General features: G+C 41.1%; 1 protein-coding gene across 1 annotated transcript in view; it reads right to left on the bottom strand.

The window, feature by feature from the left end:
* Nucleotides 1-20242, bottom strand: part of sorcs3a (sortilin related VPS10 domain containing receptor 3a) — a 204646-nt gene that overhangs the window by 102504 nt on the left and 81900 nt on the right. The window contains exon 2 of the mRNA XM_076091868.1: nt 13333-13400. Coding sequence (XP_075947983.1) covers nt 13333-13400 — 68 coding nt within the window. The remainder of the gene's footprint in view (nt 1-13332; nt 13401-20242) is intronic.

The following is a 20242-nucleotide window of genomic DNA, read 5'->3' as shown; positions in this document are numbered from 1 at the left end:
TCATCAAACTGCAGCGTTCATCTGCTCTCTATGGGGCTGATCTACTGCACACACACACACACGAAGCGCAAGCAGAGAGGTGATGTGAACCAGGTGAAGTGAAGGATTATTGAGTTGTTACAATACATGCAATAAAATATTTGCGTGTAAAAAAAAACAATACGTTAATACATCTGTGAACATGCAAACGAAAGTGAAACCTAATTCAATCGGCCATCGCCGCTATGTTGTCTTTGTAAACTCCTCTGCTGGCTGAGACACAGCAGCCAGGAGGAATGGTTGGTACTGACGGATGTCTGTGTTCTTCATTCTCTATTTATATTATTGACATTTTACATTTATTTCTGGTGAGATATTAGTGACTTTATAAAGTGACTTTGCTGTTGTAAACATTACTGTTGCTGCTCTAGAAACAATACTTAGATATATTTTTAAAATAAATTTTGGTCCTGTTCTGAAGTCATTTGTTTTTAAAATGTGTCATGTAGAAATGATAAGAAAAAAATCCAAAAGATAACTCTCCTTACCGAGAACTACATGCTTGGAAAGGCAACGTCCTAAATATCGCTCTGCTAACGAGGGGATAGCAGAGCGGTATTTAGTTGGTTGCAACCTGCAACACACTACTAGCTGCCCCTAAATCTTACACACTGGGCCTTTAACCTTATATATATATATATATAGGAAATGTATACAGTATGATAAAATATATGTGGAAAAGTAGAAATTCTCTTCGCCAGGAATTTCTTTTTGCCATTGTATGTTTCTGCTAACCATGTTAACGTATGGATGTAAATGTAGGAGAAGCGGCTGTTATTGAGTTACTGTTAAAGAGTGATAAGAGGGGTGGTGGGTCAAACAAAGACCGCTGCTGGTGTCCTGTGTTAAACCAAAGGTAAACGCTTGTTACCTATGCTTGTTACGTTACGTAAGAAAGGCCGCTAAGCGAGGTGGTTATTCATTTACAGTAGTCACGTTGTTACAGTTTCATTTGATCACAAACCAGATCACACATGATCTTTTTCTTTCACCCGAACCAATTAGTCTTGTTGCCGCAACATAAACTATGTGTCATCGTGCGTTTGTGCAAACATGATTTGATTTTGGTTCAGAAAAGTTGACATTCAACGTCTGGTTTGTCAACACGTACAATGACCAACATGTTTTCTGCCGACTGGGGCGCATAATACGTCAACATTTACTCTGATTTGAAGCTAATCCACTGTCCCATTTTCCTGCAGTGTATACCAACAGGGAGATTGTTAGAGGTGTGTAGAGCACAGTCATGGGGCTCAGGTGCAAGTATCTATCCCATGGCATTTTGATGAAGCTTAATGACTTGCCTGTGAAGTTACTCTAAAAATAAAGAGACATAGCTTGCTTTTTAAAACTGATATATGTGCTGAGGCAAACAGTGAAAGAGAAATATTACCGTTTTTAATATGTGCTTCACTCACTGCAGGAGGCTCTCTGAATCCTTTTTTTTTTTTTTCCTTACCTCGTCGTGTTGGTTGAAGGTTGCAAACAAACTTTTGATTCATATCTGGAATAGCTTCTTTTGGATTTGTGCTCATCATGCACTGTGTATGCAGAATACAATTTGAAATCATTCCCTCCTTTTACTGTCAGCGTCGAAGTCGCTTGCCGGGAATGAGCGACTCACAAACGCGAGTGTTTAGCAGAACGCCAGCTGTTTCTCTGGTGGAGACTTGGGAGAGTAGAAGTGATAAAAGCCAGGCAGGAGTGTAAGAAGTCAGTGTGCACGCTCTAAAAGTCTCTTGTTTGATCGCCTGCTCTTTGCCGGCGTGCATCCTGTTGCGGCAGCACAGGGGTAAATTCACGTTTTGTTGCCATTTCCAAAGAGAAGTGAAGAGAAGTGCTCTCCTGGAAGGTGAGTGGGAGCTATCCTTCCCGACTCGGCATTGCCTTTATCTGGAACCTTTCTTCTTTCTGATAAGCAGCTCCAAAGCCAATCATGTGGAACTTATAACTCAGGTGTGTGAAAGTGAAGTTTTACCGAGGTAAGTAAGAAGGAGGAGGGGGGGGGGGGGGGGGGGGGGAACGAATAATAAACTCTCCACAAACCTTCACTAAACTTTCTTCCTCTGCTGCTCACACATCCGGCAGCTTCTCTGCGAGTTGGCAGCAACCCGTCCATAATGTCAACATATCTGCACTGGCCTCAGTAATGACTATATAACTGTTCTGCAAGCATGGGCAGCTGGTATGGGCGAAAACAAAACGTGTACCTAGCTATAGCAGCCACGCCACCAGCCACCACTGTCCAGCTCCGTGCTGTGGGCGACTCACGTCACAATGTCGTCCTGCATGGAAATATTTGTGTCATTTCAGATAAGCAGTGGAGTCAAAGCTCTCAGGCTACTCGCTGCTGTCGACAAACTTAGAACATTGTGAAATGCGTTGGAGGCGTATAAGTGAATCCATTAGAGACGGATTCATTAGTTCAGGATCTAAATAGAAAAAAAATGATGAGAGTGAAGTGGATGGTTTACAGATCTAATATGTTTTAAACACAAAGAAATATCCGTTTAACATTGCTAAATGGGAAGAAAAGGAAATGGCGTTAATCACTGCAGCATCTGGATGGATGATGAGACTTTAAGTTGATTTATCGCAAAACAAACCAGAGATGCCCTTGAATCCGTGGTATGCAATTCCACACTGCCTTCAGACTAAACCCTCTTGATGAAATCCAACATTTGCTGTTATGACAAGAAGAAAATGAGAATGTGCTTCAGGATATGAGGAAAAAGCCCAGGAGTGTGTAATTAAAAAGGTAAGAATTTAAATATTGTGAGAGGGGGTCAGAATAAATGACCTCTTTAATAGCAGGGAAGTGATTTATGCATTAACGGCAAAGTAAAGTACGACAGTGGGGGGGCAAAAAGGGTGCTGTCATTCACATGAGGTTTGTTTTAAAGCAATATGTGTATAGAATATACTGTATATCTTATTCAGTGTGGCCATTTCATGCTCTTACTACTACTGGTACAGAGCCCATTAAAAAACATGCCTGTTCAGAGCCCGACTCAATGCTTGGCCTCTGGTGTGGTGTTTCTGGAGAACCACTCATACAAACACCTTTTTCATTGTGTAGGAAAGTGAGTAGAAAACAAGTGCAGACAAGTACATGAACATAAGATAAGATAAGATAATCCTTTATTAGTGCCGCATATATACAACCAAACCCAGGGACACAAAACAAACAGACAAAAGCAAACTGAGGAGAATAACAGGTTTAGACTGAAGAGTATAAAAGTGAGAGACGGCGGTCCAGCAGTATATAGATGGATAAGTGTGTGTGTGTGTGTGTCCATTTTGTGTGATCCCGTAAAAGGGTGAGTGAGGGGTGTCGAATGAGGTTAGGTAGTAAAAATATAAGACACATTTCAATCTACACATAAATACACAAAACTGTACCTCTATAAATATCCATATGAATATATATGTATATACACGCATACATGTGTGTATATACATACATACAGAAATACATCTTAAAGAAAGAAAGAAATAATGAATTGTATTGTAATACAATAATAATAAGTCGTTATTATTATTTTACTACGATACAAATTTTTATTTATTTATGTATTCATTTCAGGTAGAAGTAATTATAAATCATTCATTAAACAGATTATTGTGTATACGTGTGTGTGGGGGTTGGGGACGAGGGTGACAGTGTCAGCAAACACTGTCCGTGGGTCCTCGGCAACACATCTCCCGTGACGTAAAGCTGTTCTCATTTACCAGTTTGTCCGTCCTCGATTCCTCGAGGAGGAGGCACAAGGCGTTTAACGATTGGGGCGTCGTTGCCTCGTCACGTCAAAGAGACGTCAGTCGTGTGTCACCACTGCATCATCTCTCCATTGTTTTGTTATACCGTTGTATTTTATGATGTCTGTCAGATGAGCTTCATTAACCTTTATATATTTTACTGTGTGAAGCTCTACAAATGTTTGTGTCGTCAAATTCAGCAAATTAGAGCAGAAGGCGAGAGAATGTTTCCATTGATAAACTAGTGTGATGTCAGCAGCTGTTTTCCTCTTGTAAACATCATGTCAGGATACTATCAGTTGATGTAGCCCACATTCAGTATACAAACAGAACTAACATCAGGTGAAATGTGGTTGGAACAGAGCCTTAGGAGGAGCTACACAAACTGTCATGGACAGAAAGTTTGATCACCTTAGATAACTACAACTTATGATAAATAATGAACTGTTACATTTGTGTCCTGCCATGGTTGAGATTATTCCAGAAGTGTGTCACGCCTCTTTAATTAGTCTTGAATGCCGAGAAACAAAGATGCACCTTTGTTTCCTCACTGAGAGCTTCTCTGGCAAACCTCCTCGATCCTCAAGATGCATTTTAGGAATTGGGACGTCCTTTAAGATGGAGCACTGAGATCGATTTCCCGTTCCAGAGCCGGAGAATTGAGAAGCGAGGAGACAAGGAAGCAGATAGTTGAGTAATGAGAAACCTGCACCATACACTGAAGTCACGGCTCCTCACGGTCAGGAACACCAGTGAACTACAGTCTAGTTCAGGAGGAACCACCAGGGGCAGACTTTAATGTGGACAAGGTAGACCTCCTGGACCTGGTACCCCCAAAGAGCCCCAAACAGCTATAGATGTATTATGATGTTTAGATATGAATGATATTGAATTATGTTACTATTCTAAGTCATTGTACACTGAAATAACTATTAAAGGCCCCAAAGCTCTTAAACAATATGCAACTCAACTGTATACTACTTACTGTGTACTTCTACTGCAGAGGAAGACATTGGAGTACATTTACCTGACAGAGAAAGGTTTCTGGTTACGTGCAATATAAAAATTCTAATTATTCATGTAACAATCCAGCATCATATTAAAACTGAAAGCTCCACCGTAAACAGACTCTAGCTGATGTCTCTCTTTCACTCTTCACTTGAAGGAAACATTTAAATGCAGGACATTTACTGTGCAGTTATTAATTGTACTATTAATAGTTAGTAATTTCACTTTGTCACATTTTGAGTACTTCTTCTGCCACTGCCAATACCAACATTCCCAGTTAGAGGAAGGGTGAGAAGTTACATCAAATCAATAACTCAGCCCATAGAAACACACCTCAGTCGTGGTTACTCGTGGTCATAAACATTAGTGAAATATACTTAGCAGAGGTCATATCCAAATAGGTGGTTATGTGTTGACATAACCACCGCAGTTATAATGTAGACTATGGATTTAGAGGGATTTCTGTCTCTTTAGCTGCTAAATGCTCCGCTTAGTTCACCAGTTAGTCGGTAACTTTGTCATCCTAGTTCGGTGCTGAGTCGGTAGCTTACAGCTGGAAAACAGCTGCAGTGAGACTGAATCAAATCTTTGCAGGTTGTAAAACAATCTGTAGAGCTGAGGGAGGTACAGAGTCAGGTGACTCTCCGTGAGCTCATCACTATGAGCAACACCTTTCACATTACACATAGTCATTAACTCCATTGTTAATACACATTTTAAGGCAGCTCTAACAAAACTGTAGTGAGTGCATGCAGATAGAGTTGCTCTCATTCATCTCACATTTTCTTCCACTTTAGCAGAGCCAACAGAAGCTGTATCAATCTTATCCTCCCCAGAGTGCTTTCAAAGAAGTGCTTTTGAAAAGTTCTGGCGAGCCCAGACTGGCAAGGTTTTGCTGGAAATACCAAGTCCAATTGGAAAAAGGTCACAGACATCAGGTAGGTCTCTCTGAGAGAGCCGGGCCCTTATTATAGGCACTGACCTGTGAAATATGACATAGCCTGTGAGCATGCTCTGCTAAATGATGCAATTTGAGAGGATGTCACTCCTCACCCCCAGGTGACCCCATCCTGGCACAGCGGGAGAAGAGGAGTCTGCAGCCAGGGAGTAATAATGCAGAGCTCTCTCCTCTTTCTCTCCCTCTGATGGTCCCTGTACTTAGGCAAGGGGAACCCCTCCAACAATGACGGTCCTCTCAAAAGAGAGATGATGCAAATCCACTGGCTACCACGTATTTATTGCATGGGTTCAGACCTTTGAATCTGCCCACTCCACCGAATTCAAGTCCACTGATTTGTCTGGCATCGTGACATGAAACAACGGTTTCTCGTTTAAAAAGCTATCAGCAAATAAGTGCAGCGGGGGAAACTAACGACAAGACAAAACCCAGGCGCAGAATAATGTCGCCATGGCAACACATCCCCTGACAACTTAAAATGATGTTTGATTCAGGCGGATACGTTGGTCTCTAGTGATTGGTTAGCTAAAGTTGAATCACCCAGCACCATGGAAATCAAATAAAGTGGAGGTAATGAAGATGAAGATGGAGAGGTCAGCTTGAAGATGGACTGATATCAGGCAAACATATTTGTGTTCTGCAGTGGAAATGAATCCTAAAAGGGACATGTTTCAGCATCCTGTAGTTATTCAACTGGGCACTCTGCCAACGAATGAATCAGTATTATTATTATGAGCTACACTAAATTATACAGCCAGAATGTTTTACAAACAGATTTGCTAATCCTATATGATTACAATAAAATATATAACCATTTCCCCCCCCAAAAAATGGACTATAATTTAGGGCTATGTATTGTATGTATTCATACCCATTCATTCATACTCATTCAGCAATTTGGAGTTAAGTGTCCCAAGGACAAATCAACATGGACTAGCAGATCACGGGGATTGCAGGAAGATCCGGGTAAATCTGTAATTTATACTTGAAAATCGAATTGTTTTCGCTCCATGCTCCACTGAATAGGAATGAACGGGATGCTGCCTCCAACCCTGGACCCAGTTCCCTTATACATGGGTCAACCTAGCGCGAACAGTGGTGGTGGGCAGAGCGAGGCCAGATCCAGAATTTCTCAATGAAAAAGACAGTAGATGTGCTTCAAGCCAACTTTTTATGTATCTATTGATTTTATTGTCATAGCAAGTATTTTTACATACTTTAAATTGTGTCTAGAGGGGAATTATTCGTTTTTTTTCCACAGGAAACAGGATCAGATTTTGGGGATCAATATCTGCATCTTCACTCCTGGTTTTCAGCCCTAACATACATGCTGCATGCTTGACAGTGGTCCTGGTGCAATCAGCTGAATACTATACAGTCGTACTAGTAAATGACCGTTATGTGTGAAATTGGTGAAGCTCGCCTCTTACTTGTTGATATGTTCTGGATTACTAATTATTTTCCAGACCGGAAGCAACTAGTGCTGCACAGAATTCTCCCCAGCAGTTGTCTTAAACTGTTCCCTGATTACTTCATAATCACTGTCATTTTCAGTGACACTAATTTCAGGCAGTTATCATCATAATGAACATTTCTTCATATCAACCATCATTACTGTAATCAGAATATTAATAGACGACAACGAAGAGTAGAGAGAATGCTCTTCTTTTCATCAGATCAGCGCCAATTTGCTGAAGGCAAGAATAAGACCAATTAAAATAATTAGACTGAAACGATTATTTGGTGCAAAATGTGCCTCAATGAAAAAGGACAAACTGGCTACAGCAATGTTCCTTGGAGGATAATATGAAAGAGTCAGTTGCTACATGTGTATTAGTGGTATGGTGTTATCATATAGAAGTTCATTGGGAGAGAGCTGTTCATTAGCTGAGATGTATTTCCACTGCAGGGGCAGTTAAACATAGAGAGCCTCACCACAAGTCCTTCAGGAGACTAGAGCTCTCAGTATCACATGCTAATTTAGTACAACTGTACAATGATAATTGTTAGTTTGCTTCATTTAGGAAGCAACGTCAATGAGCCAGTGGTGAGTCCTGCCTCTCTACCACACAGACAGTGTTGTCTTTGATTTGACTGACGCTATGGAACCAAATCAGAGCCTCAACCCCATTTACCTAGCTGTAATAAACTTCAACTTGGTTTTGTCTGTCGTATCCTGTCACGGCATGTAGAGCACATTGAACACTCTGTGTCAATGTCAATGATGCAAATAGGAGGAGATGCTAATATGTTAAAGGAGCAATATATGTGATTCAGAGCATTAATATAGCAGCAAACAACTATCTACAGAGGTTACAGCTGATGATGCCGTCCTGACCGACGGCCTCGTCACATCGCTCTTTGCAATATGGTCGTGCATTCAAGCTAGCAGTGACCTGCACATCTTACCTAACAGAAGTAACCACAGTCACAGCATGTAAGCTGCTAAGAATACTGCAGAAGCTACTCACAGAGCATGATGCATAACTAATGGAGGTGGAAATTTCAAATCTCTTTTCTGATTTGAATTATTTTGTCCAGTTCAGTATGAAGATAAATCGTCACAATGTAGTTTCTTTGGTTTTTTAAAGTTTAAAGATTGCATTATATATTCATTCAAAAGAGCCTATCACGTCAGCTTTTCAGTTCAGTTTGGGATTCTGATGAGTCCGTTGCTGGTTCGGACTGAACTCATTCAGCACAAACATGAGCACTGTTTTGTAATATCTTGCTAAGATATAACGGTTGATGTTTTAGTAAGCTCCTATCTGCAACACGGTCGTGGTACCGTGAATGTTTCTGTGGCTTCTGTTGTTTTTTTTAGCTGTTTTTTAATCAGGACCTGACATACAGTTTACCACGGCTGAGCTGACAATGACATGTTCTGTCTCCAGTGAGGGGAGCTCCAATGTTAAAAGCTACCGACTCTGTCAGTGCTGATGACTCAGTAAACTCCGTTCAGTTTGAGGATTCAGGAAACACAAAATAAGAAAAAAAGGACTGGACTTCAGTTTATGTGTGTTGCAGTGGAAAAAAAAAGAAGAGAGTACATTTCCAGCTCAGTAATCCAGTAACTTCAAAGAACTCACTGTATAAATCACAGAAAACAACTGCTGCATAGGCATGTTTGCAAAAAGTATAAAATGTGTCAAATTCATACAGTGATAGGAGGGAAATGCAACCTGACTGTGTTGTTGGCATTAATTGACCCACGTCTCAATACCTGCAAATGAATACAGGGCTTGTCATATTTGATAAAGTTTCATCTACAGCAGAACAATACTCCAGAGGCCAGATGAGAGAGGCTGCACAACTTTGAAGAATTGTTTTGCTGAGTTTGATTTATTGTCAACAATAAACTGCTCGCCTTCATTTTTCCCCTCTAACCACGCACATGTGAAGACTCCTTTGAAAATGATGACTGACTGATCGGTGAAGGTGGAGGTTAAACGTGCTTCTACCTCCTCACAAGGAATATGAGGCCTCTCCTGCTCTCAGAATAGGACAGTGTTGGGGCTTAGCTAGTCTTAGTCTTCTTTTAAAGTCTGTGCCTTAAATCTGTGTGCTCCGGTTTACTTTGGACCTCAGCTCTGAAGTTTCTTCTGATACTGCCCGATCAGCTTTCATTGTCTAAGGTCAGGATGTTCATTAAAATTGACAGACTGACTGGGCGATACTTTGAGGTGTTGCCACTGCCTTCGACCTTTGCAAGAAGGCAGCTTTAAGACTCGTCAGCTGGGACGTCTTCACGCAAACTGATAAATATTCTGTCCAACCGCTCCTCTTCAAACCCTATCAGAGCTTTGATCTCAATTAGCCGGCAACAGAGAGATGAGTCAGGGGCCGGAGACGACATGAGACAGCCAGGTTTCTCAGCGCTGCCCCAGTTGAGCTGATTCCAGAAAGCAGCTGCATCAATAAAAAGTGCTAGTTGGCCTTCTATCTTTCTCCCTTTTCATTCCTCTGTCCATTTTCCCTTCCTTCAACTTCCTCTGCTTCCAACATTCCCGTCATGCATTCACAACACAGCGTTTCCTCAGACACTGATGTATTGGAAAGTCAGGCCGCGATGGACAGCTGCTCCCCTCACTGTAGGTGTGTGGGTGAGCGAGGGCTGGGAGTGCTGCCAATAACCACAGTGATGTCCCTGTTCTCACACCATGTATAAATTAGCTCACCTGATTACGTCTTCCCTGCAGAGATAAACTGTCATGGCGCATTTAACTCTGATGACAGTGCTAGGGTTTATCTTCGTCCAATCATCACTTATTTGTGTGCAAGAAATAAATAAAAAATTGTTCAGACATACTGTTGTACTTTGCTGCAAACAGTTCATGTAGGTACTCGTTGGTTTGTCTTTTTGCGGTTGTTCGAAACACTGAAGCTTTCAGTGCCAGATGCTGGCATTGCCTTGACCTGAACTATACTTTCTCTATTCATTTAGTATGTAATGTGTGTTATGTAACTATAGTTAAGGACTCATGTGGGGTAGCTTTAGAGCCTGCAGCCTGATAGTTGACCTCCAGAGCTTCTTCATGAAGTTTCCCCCTACTGTTTTCTGCACCTTTAATCACTGAATAAAAGCCTCTCACGGCGTGCAGACTGACTGAGCAGCAATTGACCTCTTGCATTACTCCATTCTTCTAGAAACATAGACATGCACACTTAAGAGGAATACTTCATCCCCAAAATGTTGTATTTCAATTACTCATCACGTTTTTACCTTGAATTCTTTCTTCAAGAATTCAAGGAAACACAGGGTGAGCAACCGATATACAAATGGTCATTTTGGGGGTTGAAGTATAATCTGTTTAATAATCCTTGAATGATAGGAAATTGCATTAGCAAACGATAGAAGCAGGTCAGTCTTGTATATTCTTGGTAGCATTAGGCTAACAGTGTTACAAAGTTACAAAGCAAATTTGTTTTTTGGCACACAAACATTATAAACTGTAATAAAAACACATATTTTATAATGGTTACCGGGGAAGCAGACACCATGTCAGATGTTGAGATCATGGATATGAAGTAAGCCATTGCAGTTTGATAACAACAACCTGGTTTTTAATATAAGCAGTTCACATTATGCTGGTTTTCCTCTCTCCTTTAGGCTACTGCATGTCCTCTCTCTGCCATCTGTGGTGGATGTGATGGGGGGGGGGTTATGTCTGGGTTATGTCTGGGGGCGTTTGTGCAACAGGGACTAGCGATCATCAAAGTGAACAGATTTCAACACATCCTGTACGATCCTGTTTTATAAAGTTTACTTAGTTGAATATTCAGATAAACATGTAGAGTTTGAAAGGACAGAGATGGAAAATGCAGAAATATAGAAATACAGATAGTAGAGTCTTATCAGAAGCAATCATAGAATTATATCCAGACTATTGGATCATCCATAGTGTCAGCATAGTGTTCTGTCTCACTGCAGAATATCAGGGGACTGCGTTTTCCTCACTTATTCAAATACCAAAACAAAACTCAAAAACTCTGTTTCTGCCTCAGGGTCCAAATTACAAAGTAGATGTCTAAATGTCAAAAATAGCAGTCACTTTGGCACAGCTTATCATTGTCAAACTTGAGGAGTGCAAATGTGTTGTGCTTTAAAGGAATGTCATCTTGAAAATCTCAAAGAAAAACAATATGGTGCAGATGGAACACTGTTCCTTTGTCTTTAGGCAAATCGAGCTGCTGGGGTTTGAACCAGTAATTCTAACTCAAGCACAGAACTGCATCACTAGAGAGGGGGACAAGTATGAAGTGAATTAAGAAAAGATTGGATGTCTTTGAGTAGTAAACAAACTCTTTCTCTATTTTTCTACCCAAAAAATAAATGCTTTCCTCACCTAACTACTCCAGACATCAGGCTGTTTCTCTTACATCTTCCTTTCCCTGTGGTTACTTTTAGTCAAGCTGTAGTAAAGTGAAGTAGTTACTTCATTTTTTGTTACAAGCTGTCCTAAATGTGATGTTTAATAATGCAAATGAGGCTTAATATGTGCTCATTTGTCTGCATTTCCAGAACAGAAATCTAAACCCTATATAAAGACAGGTGCTAACTTCTCTTGACATGTTAGTCAAATGTTTTACAAAAGGAATATTGGATATCTTGGTATAACTCTATAAATCAGAAAATAGTCATAAAAAAAAAAAAAAATGTTCAATGTTTTAAAAGTAATAAAATAAACTTCTGAATTTGTATTTTGGATGTTTTCTTTCCACTAGTCTGAAAAAATAAGTTATGGAAGCAAGATAGGCCAACATCTCTAAATTGACCAGTGCATGTCATAGTGCAGGGACATCCTTTTAGGGTGGGAGATTATTACCTCACAATAACATGTGCTGTTGACACACACAGTGGACTGAGCAGATCAACACACCATTGGATCCATGCCTTACACCTTTACTCTTGTATTTTTGGTTTTGGAAAGGCTTGGGGAAAAAAAGAAAAACACACCATCTTCCGAGTATCACTATAACTGCAGAAATCCAAAGCTTGACAGATCTACTGGGCCTAATTAGTTGCTAGTTGCTAAGCTATATGATTGGACAATCACTGTTCTGGGGGTTTGGCAAATGGCCTATTACCAGAGGACCCAATTACCCCAAAGTAGTTTCCCTGGAAAAACGGACCAACTATTGCCCAGGAGGACGTTGTCATGTGTGTGGCATAATCCTAAAACTCAAACAAAGGAATAACTGTATTAATGTCACAAGCCACAATGGAAATGGGTTTCACGCATTTTGAACTCATCAGAGATGCGTTCCCCATCCGTTTCGGTAGTGTATTTTTACTCTTGTTTCAGGAGTGAGTGTGTGCATGCTTTGTGTGTTTATTTCAGTCCCGGGAGGGGTGAAGAAGGGCAGCACATGAGATAACACGCCAGAACAAGAGCATGACAAACCGCATCCTCCACATTGAGTGCCCTGTCTGACCATGCATGACACCAGAACACACTGTTAACAACACAAGAGGAGTCGAAGAAGAAAAGACACAGTGATTGCAGACAGGTGGGAAAAGAGAGGAGTGGTTCAAAAACGGAGGTGAAGGAGTCCTAGCATTTGGTTAAAAGGGGACAAATTGTGAAAAACTCACTTTTCAAGTGCTTATGCACATACATTTGTGTGTCTGGAGAGCCTAACAACCCACAGGCTGTGAAAGAAGATAATAATTTGTGTGTGTTAAAGAGATCAGTAAACATGTGATTCAACAAGCCAATCAGACTCCCCTTCTTATGTCACATGCAGGCTCTTTATAATCAAGCAGCAAAGAAAAATAATGTGTTTTTTAACTTCAGAGCATGTAAACAAGTTTTAGTAGAAACAAAAGCAGAAGTATGAACCTGAAAATGAGCATATGTCCCCTTTAAGGGTTTACTACAGTGGGCCAAGTCAGATTCTCTTTGTTATCAGTCACCATATATCAAACTGACAATTAGCCAAAACATCAAGCCAATCACAGGACCATCACAAACGGCTATCCCTTGGTAGTAGCAGCATTACAGGATTACAGGATTCAAAGACATTACATGTAAATATTTATGAATAAAAATCTGCTTTGTACTCACCTCCAAAGAGTGCTCTCAGTGACGCTGCCAATATGAAAGTCATACAGCTTGGTGAGGATCATGATCACCTGCAAAGAGAGGGAATTTTACCATTACAATCTTTGTATCAGGCCTCCAAAGTAAGTAGTAAATCTCTTCACAGCAGCAGAACATCGTCTGCTCGAAAACCTTCCTAGGAGTTCAAGTTTCTTAGGGGTCTTGTCCTCAAGTGAGGGTAAGCCTTCCCAACCTGCACCCATGGTCGTGAGCTTTGGGTGACACCGAAACAATGAGATCACAGATTCAAGCAGCCAAAAGGAGAGCTCACCCTGAAAGCAATAGATTTATATGTTGGGGAATAAGCTTTTTCTGCTAAGAGTTAGTGAGAAGAGCAAAACCACTCTACAGCCAGCAGCCGGTAAGCTTAGCTTAGCACAAAGACTAAAAACAGGGTGAAAAAGCTAACTTGTCTCTAGTCAACGGTAAAATATTCCACCAACCAGCACCTCTAAATCTCACTAATTAATATCTTATATCTTAGACCTCCTGAAGTCGTCCACGCAACCAGCCGGGAGTGATTGCTCCCTTCTAATGCCGTGTTCACACCAAACACCAAATGCAAAATTCTAGCTACTCCTCCTCTCCGGCACGTCTAGCGCAAATGACGCGAATAACAACAAACGATCCAGCGAGTAAACTCCTGCGAGTAACGCAACGCAAAATCTCGCTTTGCGTTTGTTGTGAACGCAAAACGTTCTAGTCCGGCCCAGAACTTCTCAGCAAGAAGACCCATATGAGCGATCACATATCCTGTCTGGCCTTGGATCGCCCGAGGATCCACAGGAAGAGCTGGAGGACGTGACTTTGGAGAAGGATGTCTTTCTGATTCGTTGCTGAGCCTGCTGCCACAGCAACCCACAACTGGATAAGATGTACTTAAGATGTACTGGATGTCAAAGTCTGTGGTTTATACAGGGGCTTACATATAGACAGTGTGGTTGCACATGACCCCGTGTGGTGGGGGCCCATAGAAAGAGCGAGCCCTCCAACATTGTGTTGTCTGGAGAACGACAATTGTAAGTGATTCAGATTACCACCTTGAAATTATGTCTGTGTTCAAAGAACTCATTTTAAAGTAAAGAGAGTGCCTTTTAAAATAGTCAGTAGCAATGAATAACAAAATTACATGCAATTAACGCAATTAACAATTACTTGTTTTCTTTGGTATTTTTGTCATATCACATGTAAAAGATGATTGCAGTATAATATGTGTGTTGACAAGACGATGGCGTGCGTGTGCATGTGTGTTCCATAGCCGGTAAAAAGCGTACTCTAGAATCTATTATAATAGCATGATCTGGGTCCGATGTGACTGTCTTACACCACCAGGTTTATATGTGGTTATACATTATTGTATATATAATTACACAAAGAAAAAATGAACATTAACTACTTTTTTGGGACTGTTAACTTTGAAACAACTGAAGAAACGATAAATTGTGAAAACTGTGCACTATGATTGTCAATCTGTGCAAACTGAACTGTAAGTTAGTTCTTGTAAAGTATGAACTTATATATAAAAAATGCCCCTTGTACATAGTAAGCTTCCTAAAGCTGAAACTGTAGTTGATGTGCTGTTAGTATAAACTAAACACTTCTTTCAGCTGCGTCACAGTAAAACATTTGTGTTGGAACTGCAGATGAGTTAAATAGGTAGATTACTTATTGTACATTTTGAAGTTTTTTTTTTTCTTGCTACTTTTTTCTTGCCAGACCATATTTCCATATGTTCTAGTTATATTGAATGTCACAACACAAATCATCAGGTAACAGTGAAATTAAAACTATTCTTTGTTTGCTCTTTCACAAATGAAAAAAAGATTGGTATTCTTGAGAAACTAGAAAGACAAGGCCAGATAAAAGAATAAAAATGCATCCAACCTAAAAACCTTTTCCAACTAAAGTAGCCAGCAGCACCAGCTCCAAAAGTCCCCAAATCTAGTAGGAAAGTATTCAGGTCAGCAATTATCATAGTGAACATAAACAACGGATATGGCTGCTGTTTGTGCTCACAGCTGTTACGATAGCAGCTTGAGGAAGACTCTGGTGACGAGCAGTGCAGGCGGAGATTGGACGGGTTCATTACAGTCCTGCGATAGCCACACTCGCTGTTTTTTGTTTTGATCTGGCAAAGCATTTGAGTTATTGATTACTTTCGGGACATAACGAAAATGTTACCAAATATATAACGCAAAATATCTTTGAAGGAAACTACCAACCCTAGCTCTAAGGCTTGTAAAGAAATAACTATTAGCAATAACAGCAAATCTCAGTTTTCCCAACACCTGTTAGGATTACAGTGTTCTGGGAGTAATTTATTACCATTTCGTGTATTTATAATAATTATAAATAAGTAATTATTCCTGTGTAACCAACGCTGTGAATAGCACTTTTGAAACTTGATGGAGCACGCTGCTATATGCATGCTCGCCCATGTGGACAAGTCTGATCCAACAGATGTGTTCACAGCTTTGGTCTCTGCTCTTTTGGAGAGATAATCAGCAGGCGGGGCACTTTGATAAGCACTGTGTTACTGCCCAGTCCTCAGAGCAAAAAACCAGACATGAAGGCCAAGTCTGCCGTGACAGGATCAGTGGTCAGCTGTGATCTTCCACTCTGAGTGCAACTTTGTCGCACAGAGAGACTGCTGGTAACATCCATGACTGATGTTTACCGCTGGGTTACAGGCTGCAGTCTGTGTGTGAAAAAAAGCAGTCGAGCAAAAGTTAAAACACAGTTCACACGCAATTATTTAGCATGCATCACATACTTGAACTGAGCTCACACCCTTTTACATAATAGATGCTATTTGCATGCATCAGGCCATGAGTTGTTTGCTTCCCTGCCTAAATGACTGCTGCTCTTCCTCATTAGCATCCATGTCTCTCGTTAGCATTTCCCTCCACGCAACTATCTTATGCTTGTTTAAAGCAACCTGACAAGCTCGACTTGAGTCACTTGGCTGGGAGGGGGTGCAGGAGGTGTGGCCTTGACTCTTCTGACAGGCGTCAGCAATCAGGCGAGATGAGAGGGAACTGAATCTCTGTCCAGAATGGAAAAGAACCGTTGTCCGGGCATCCCCGTCCTCCCCTACTACTCATGTCCTTGTGAAGATCCGAGGCCCGCAGACTTCCAGGACCTTTCCACCTCTGGCCGAGTCTTGCTATTCCCACAAGCGCTTCGAACAAGCCGGCCGCACACCAGGGTTATTGTGAGAAGATGTGCCACATGCCCAAGGGATCCTCCTACTAAGACTGTTAACATATGTTTCAGGCCAAGCAGTGCCAGCGACAGCACAGTGTTGAATAAGATGAAAATGGATCCTTGCCATGTGGCTGCAACATGGTGGGGTGGGGGTGGGGTGGGGGGGGGGGGGGTTGACACACACAGACACGAGTCTTCTCATCCCCACATGGCAGTCTGAATTCAAAATCCAGGACACCAGCTGAAAAAGAGAAACACTTGAAATGCTTCTGAAGAAAATCTGATAAATGTGTTTCAGCCAACCTTAACAGTCATCTTTCATGGACAGTTAATGCATTAAGCCACAGACCTGAATGAAAAGGGGTTGGGAGTTTCAAGGAACGTCAAGCAGTGGACAGTCAAAGCTGTGGCACACTTCAAAAAAGCGTCTCTATTTCAAGTGCACTCTCCCCTTCTGAACCCCCAGTTGAATTTATTATTCTATCACTTCAATAGAAATATCAGTCACATTGCACTTGCATTAGCCTTGTTGCCTTAGCAATTAATCTACTATGGTGAAAACAAATTATTGGCATAACTAGATGTCCCCCTGTACTCAAAGACCAAGTCGAAGTGCCACACACAGTCCAGAATATTGAATGTTCAGTTTATAGCGTGTTAATGACTTTTCTGAGAGCAATGGAGCTCATGCGAGAACATTTTGGTATTGTTATCTTCACTTTCTCCTCCTTATTTCCGTTTGGTGAGCTCGTACGAGTGAGCCACGTCACATTCAGCAAACTCTCTGGTCATTCAGTTATCTGAGGTTCAGAGTTAACATGGTGAGTGACACCTGTGTGTAAATGAGCGCGTCCATAAGGACAGTGAATTAGCATCGCTAACAACCCAATAACACCATATACGGCTACACGTCCTGCCCCATGTGTCCTATGATGAAGTCCTGCTTTCAGAGATCCAGAGAGGAAAGTCTCTCTTTAACAGAATTAAGGGACCTGATGAAGACGAGGAATGAGGACAAATAATGATGTTAATGTTCAAGACGCGTCACCTGAGCGTCGTACTGTCGCTGAAATAAAGAAGAAATGGTTCCATGTGGAAAACGTCTCTCCACAGCGAGGCCATCGATGACTGCAACGGGAGGTCAGACAACACAAGATGTTCATAACTATACTGTAGTGTTTACATTTACATCAACAGACAAGTTAAATGAATGGTGATATCGTTATATAAATAACTTTAGAATGATATCAGCCTATAATTCAGATGTCAGAGTCAAACAGGATAATGTCAACATAATTATGAAGTCTATTTCATAGAAGATTCAAACTCAAAATTGCTTCAAAGTGAATGAAATATACCATCCATAAGTGAAAAACTTGAATAACAGCAGACTAACTGCACATGGCTGGCTCTCTTGTTGCATGGTGGTCAACTCTCATCTTTGCAATGCATTATGATCTCCTTACAGCAGTTTATGATTCTAGTTATCAGCACACATAAATATTCATCATGCTTGATAACAATAATCACAACACATTATAAAGCATTTTATAATGACTCGTAAGGTCAAGTATCATAATACTTTATAATGGCTGGTCACTCACTGTGTATTATAATTCCCCTAATGAATAATAATGTTATTATACTTACTGGTCATTGGGGGCTTTGAGTGAAGTAATGAAATTCCTGAGATGCAGGTATAATACATTACAAGCTGGTTATGAGTCACAATAGGGGGTAATTGTTTGCTTTAAAAGGGCCAGTGTGTAACATTAAGGGGGGATCTATTAGCAGACATGGAATATCATATGATTAAGTATGTTTTCATTAGTGTATAATCACATCAGCTTACAATGCGGCCGTCATATCTCTATACGGAGCGAGTCGTCTTCACGATGCACCGCCATGATTCTACAGTTGTCCTGAACGGACAGAACGAACACAGGCTGTAGAGAGGGCCCTTTGTGTTTTGTTGTAGTTCTCGTGCACGCCTGTCACATGGGAGAAGTTTCAGTTGCAACCTCACAGGTAGATGCTGCCAGATCCTCCACACTGCTTCTTTAGGTAAAGTGAAACATATCAATACATCTAAAATGTCAGTGAGTGACCAGTAACTATGAAGTATTATGATACATGATCTTATAAGTCCTTGTATTGATTATTGTTAAAAGCATGATTATTTATGAGAGCTCAAATCTATGATTATACAGTGCTGTCAGTAGATTATGCCGCATTATAAGTGTGTTTAAACTGCAGAGAAAGTGTTGACCGATTGGTCAAACTAACAAACTTTACCCCGTGCAGCATTTTTAACATTTCGTTCATGAATCCTGCTTCATAATTCATTTGACTCCATTCAAAGGCTCCAGGGGCATCAAAGTAACCAATCAATGCCCAGCAAAAGATTTCATCTTGCATCCAGCGCCTCTAATACATCTCCTCAGACACTTTGTATTTTAGCAATTTCAAAGACTTTTGTCTGCTTCGATCTGAACAAAAGAGCTCTCTGTGCCTTTCGACTGCAAAAAGTCACGGTACCCAAGTATTGAGAGTCTCACACACACAACTGGAAACACGCTTTTAGTAGTCTGCAAACAAATGCCAGGACAGTCGACAACAAAATGGCAGCTGGAACAGATCATTATCTAGAAGTGATTAAGCCTCTCAGTAGCATGTCAACAGCTCAGCAATTACTTTCAATTGGCGAGAGCTGTTTGTGAGACACGATGTCAACTGGTGGTGACGGCATCAAGGCAGAGACGCTGAGTGATTGGATAAATACACAGTGAGAAGTTTGTTGAATGTTTTGGATCATAAATGGAGACAAATAGAGAGCTGAGATAAAGAGGGGGCAACAATAAAGGGTACTGTCATCTGTTGCCTTAGTTTTCCCCCCATAGCAACAAAATTAACCGGGCTCTATTCATAGGTCGGTTCACCGTCTTGGTCAAAGGGTTGGTCCACCTGGGCTGTAGCCTACAGCAAATCAATTACAACATAACAGCAGAATATGGATGGGAAAAGTTGAAAAGGGATGAAATGAGGCGTCGCTTGCACTGACAAACCCACAGAAAATGTTCACCCAACTTTGTAAAGCAGTTCTTTTTAGGCTCTTTTCAGTTTTCTGTCCCATAAACGCCAAACCTGCTCTCGATTCCAGCGGCAGCAGGCCTCTGTTTCCTGTAGAAAGGCCTTTAGAAAGCTCCCAGTGGCAGCACAGACCGGCACAAAACAGACAGAGGGTCAACTGTGTGACGACCCTCTCAGAGCAGGCCTCTCCCTCCAGGAGCCTGGTGGGAGGAGCCGGCTCATCAGGGAGGTCCAGCTCACCTGGTCTGGTTGCAAAACTCTATGAGCAGTCAGCCAGTCTCTCTCTGTCCTTCTCTCTCCCTCGCTCTCCATCTCTCTTTATCTCCTAGCTTCCTCTCTGTTTGGTTTTGTTACATTTACTTCATCATTACACTCATTTACCTTTTCGTTATGTGAAATACACTTCTTTGTAACTAAAATAAGAAACTTGTAGAGAGGCCCTTCACTGTGACCAGCCCACGGCATACACCTGTGTCATGAGTATCTTGATGCTGAATTCATTACAATTACATTTTATCGTCGTATTCAGCTTCCATACTGTCCCGAACAGGGTTGTAGACTAGTAGTGCCCATATTG

This window comes from Anarhichas minor, unplaced genomic scaffold (assembly GCF_050575085.1).
Source record: "Anarhichas minor isolate MPS153535 unplaced genomic scaffold, ASM5057508v1 ptg000014l, whole genome shotgun sequence".
In the NCBI taxonomy this organism is placed as follows: Eukaryota; Metazoa; Chordata; class Actinopteri; order Perciformes; family Anarhichadidae; genus Anarhichas; species Anarhichas minor.
The sequence above is the reverse complement of the archived record's forward strand: the minus strand, read 5'-3'. Positions and strand labels throughout refer to the sequence as shown.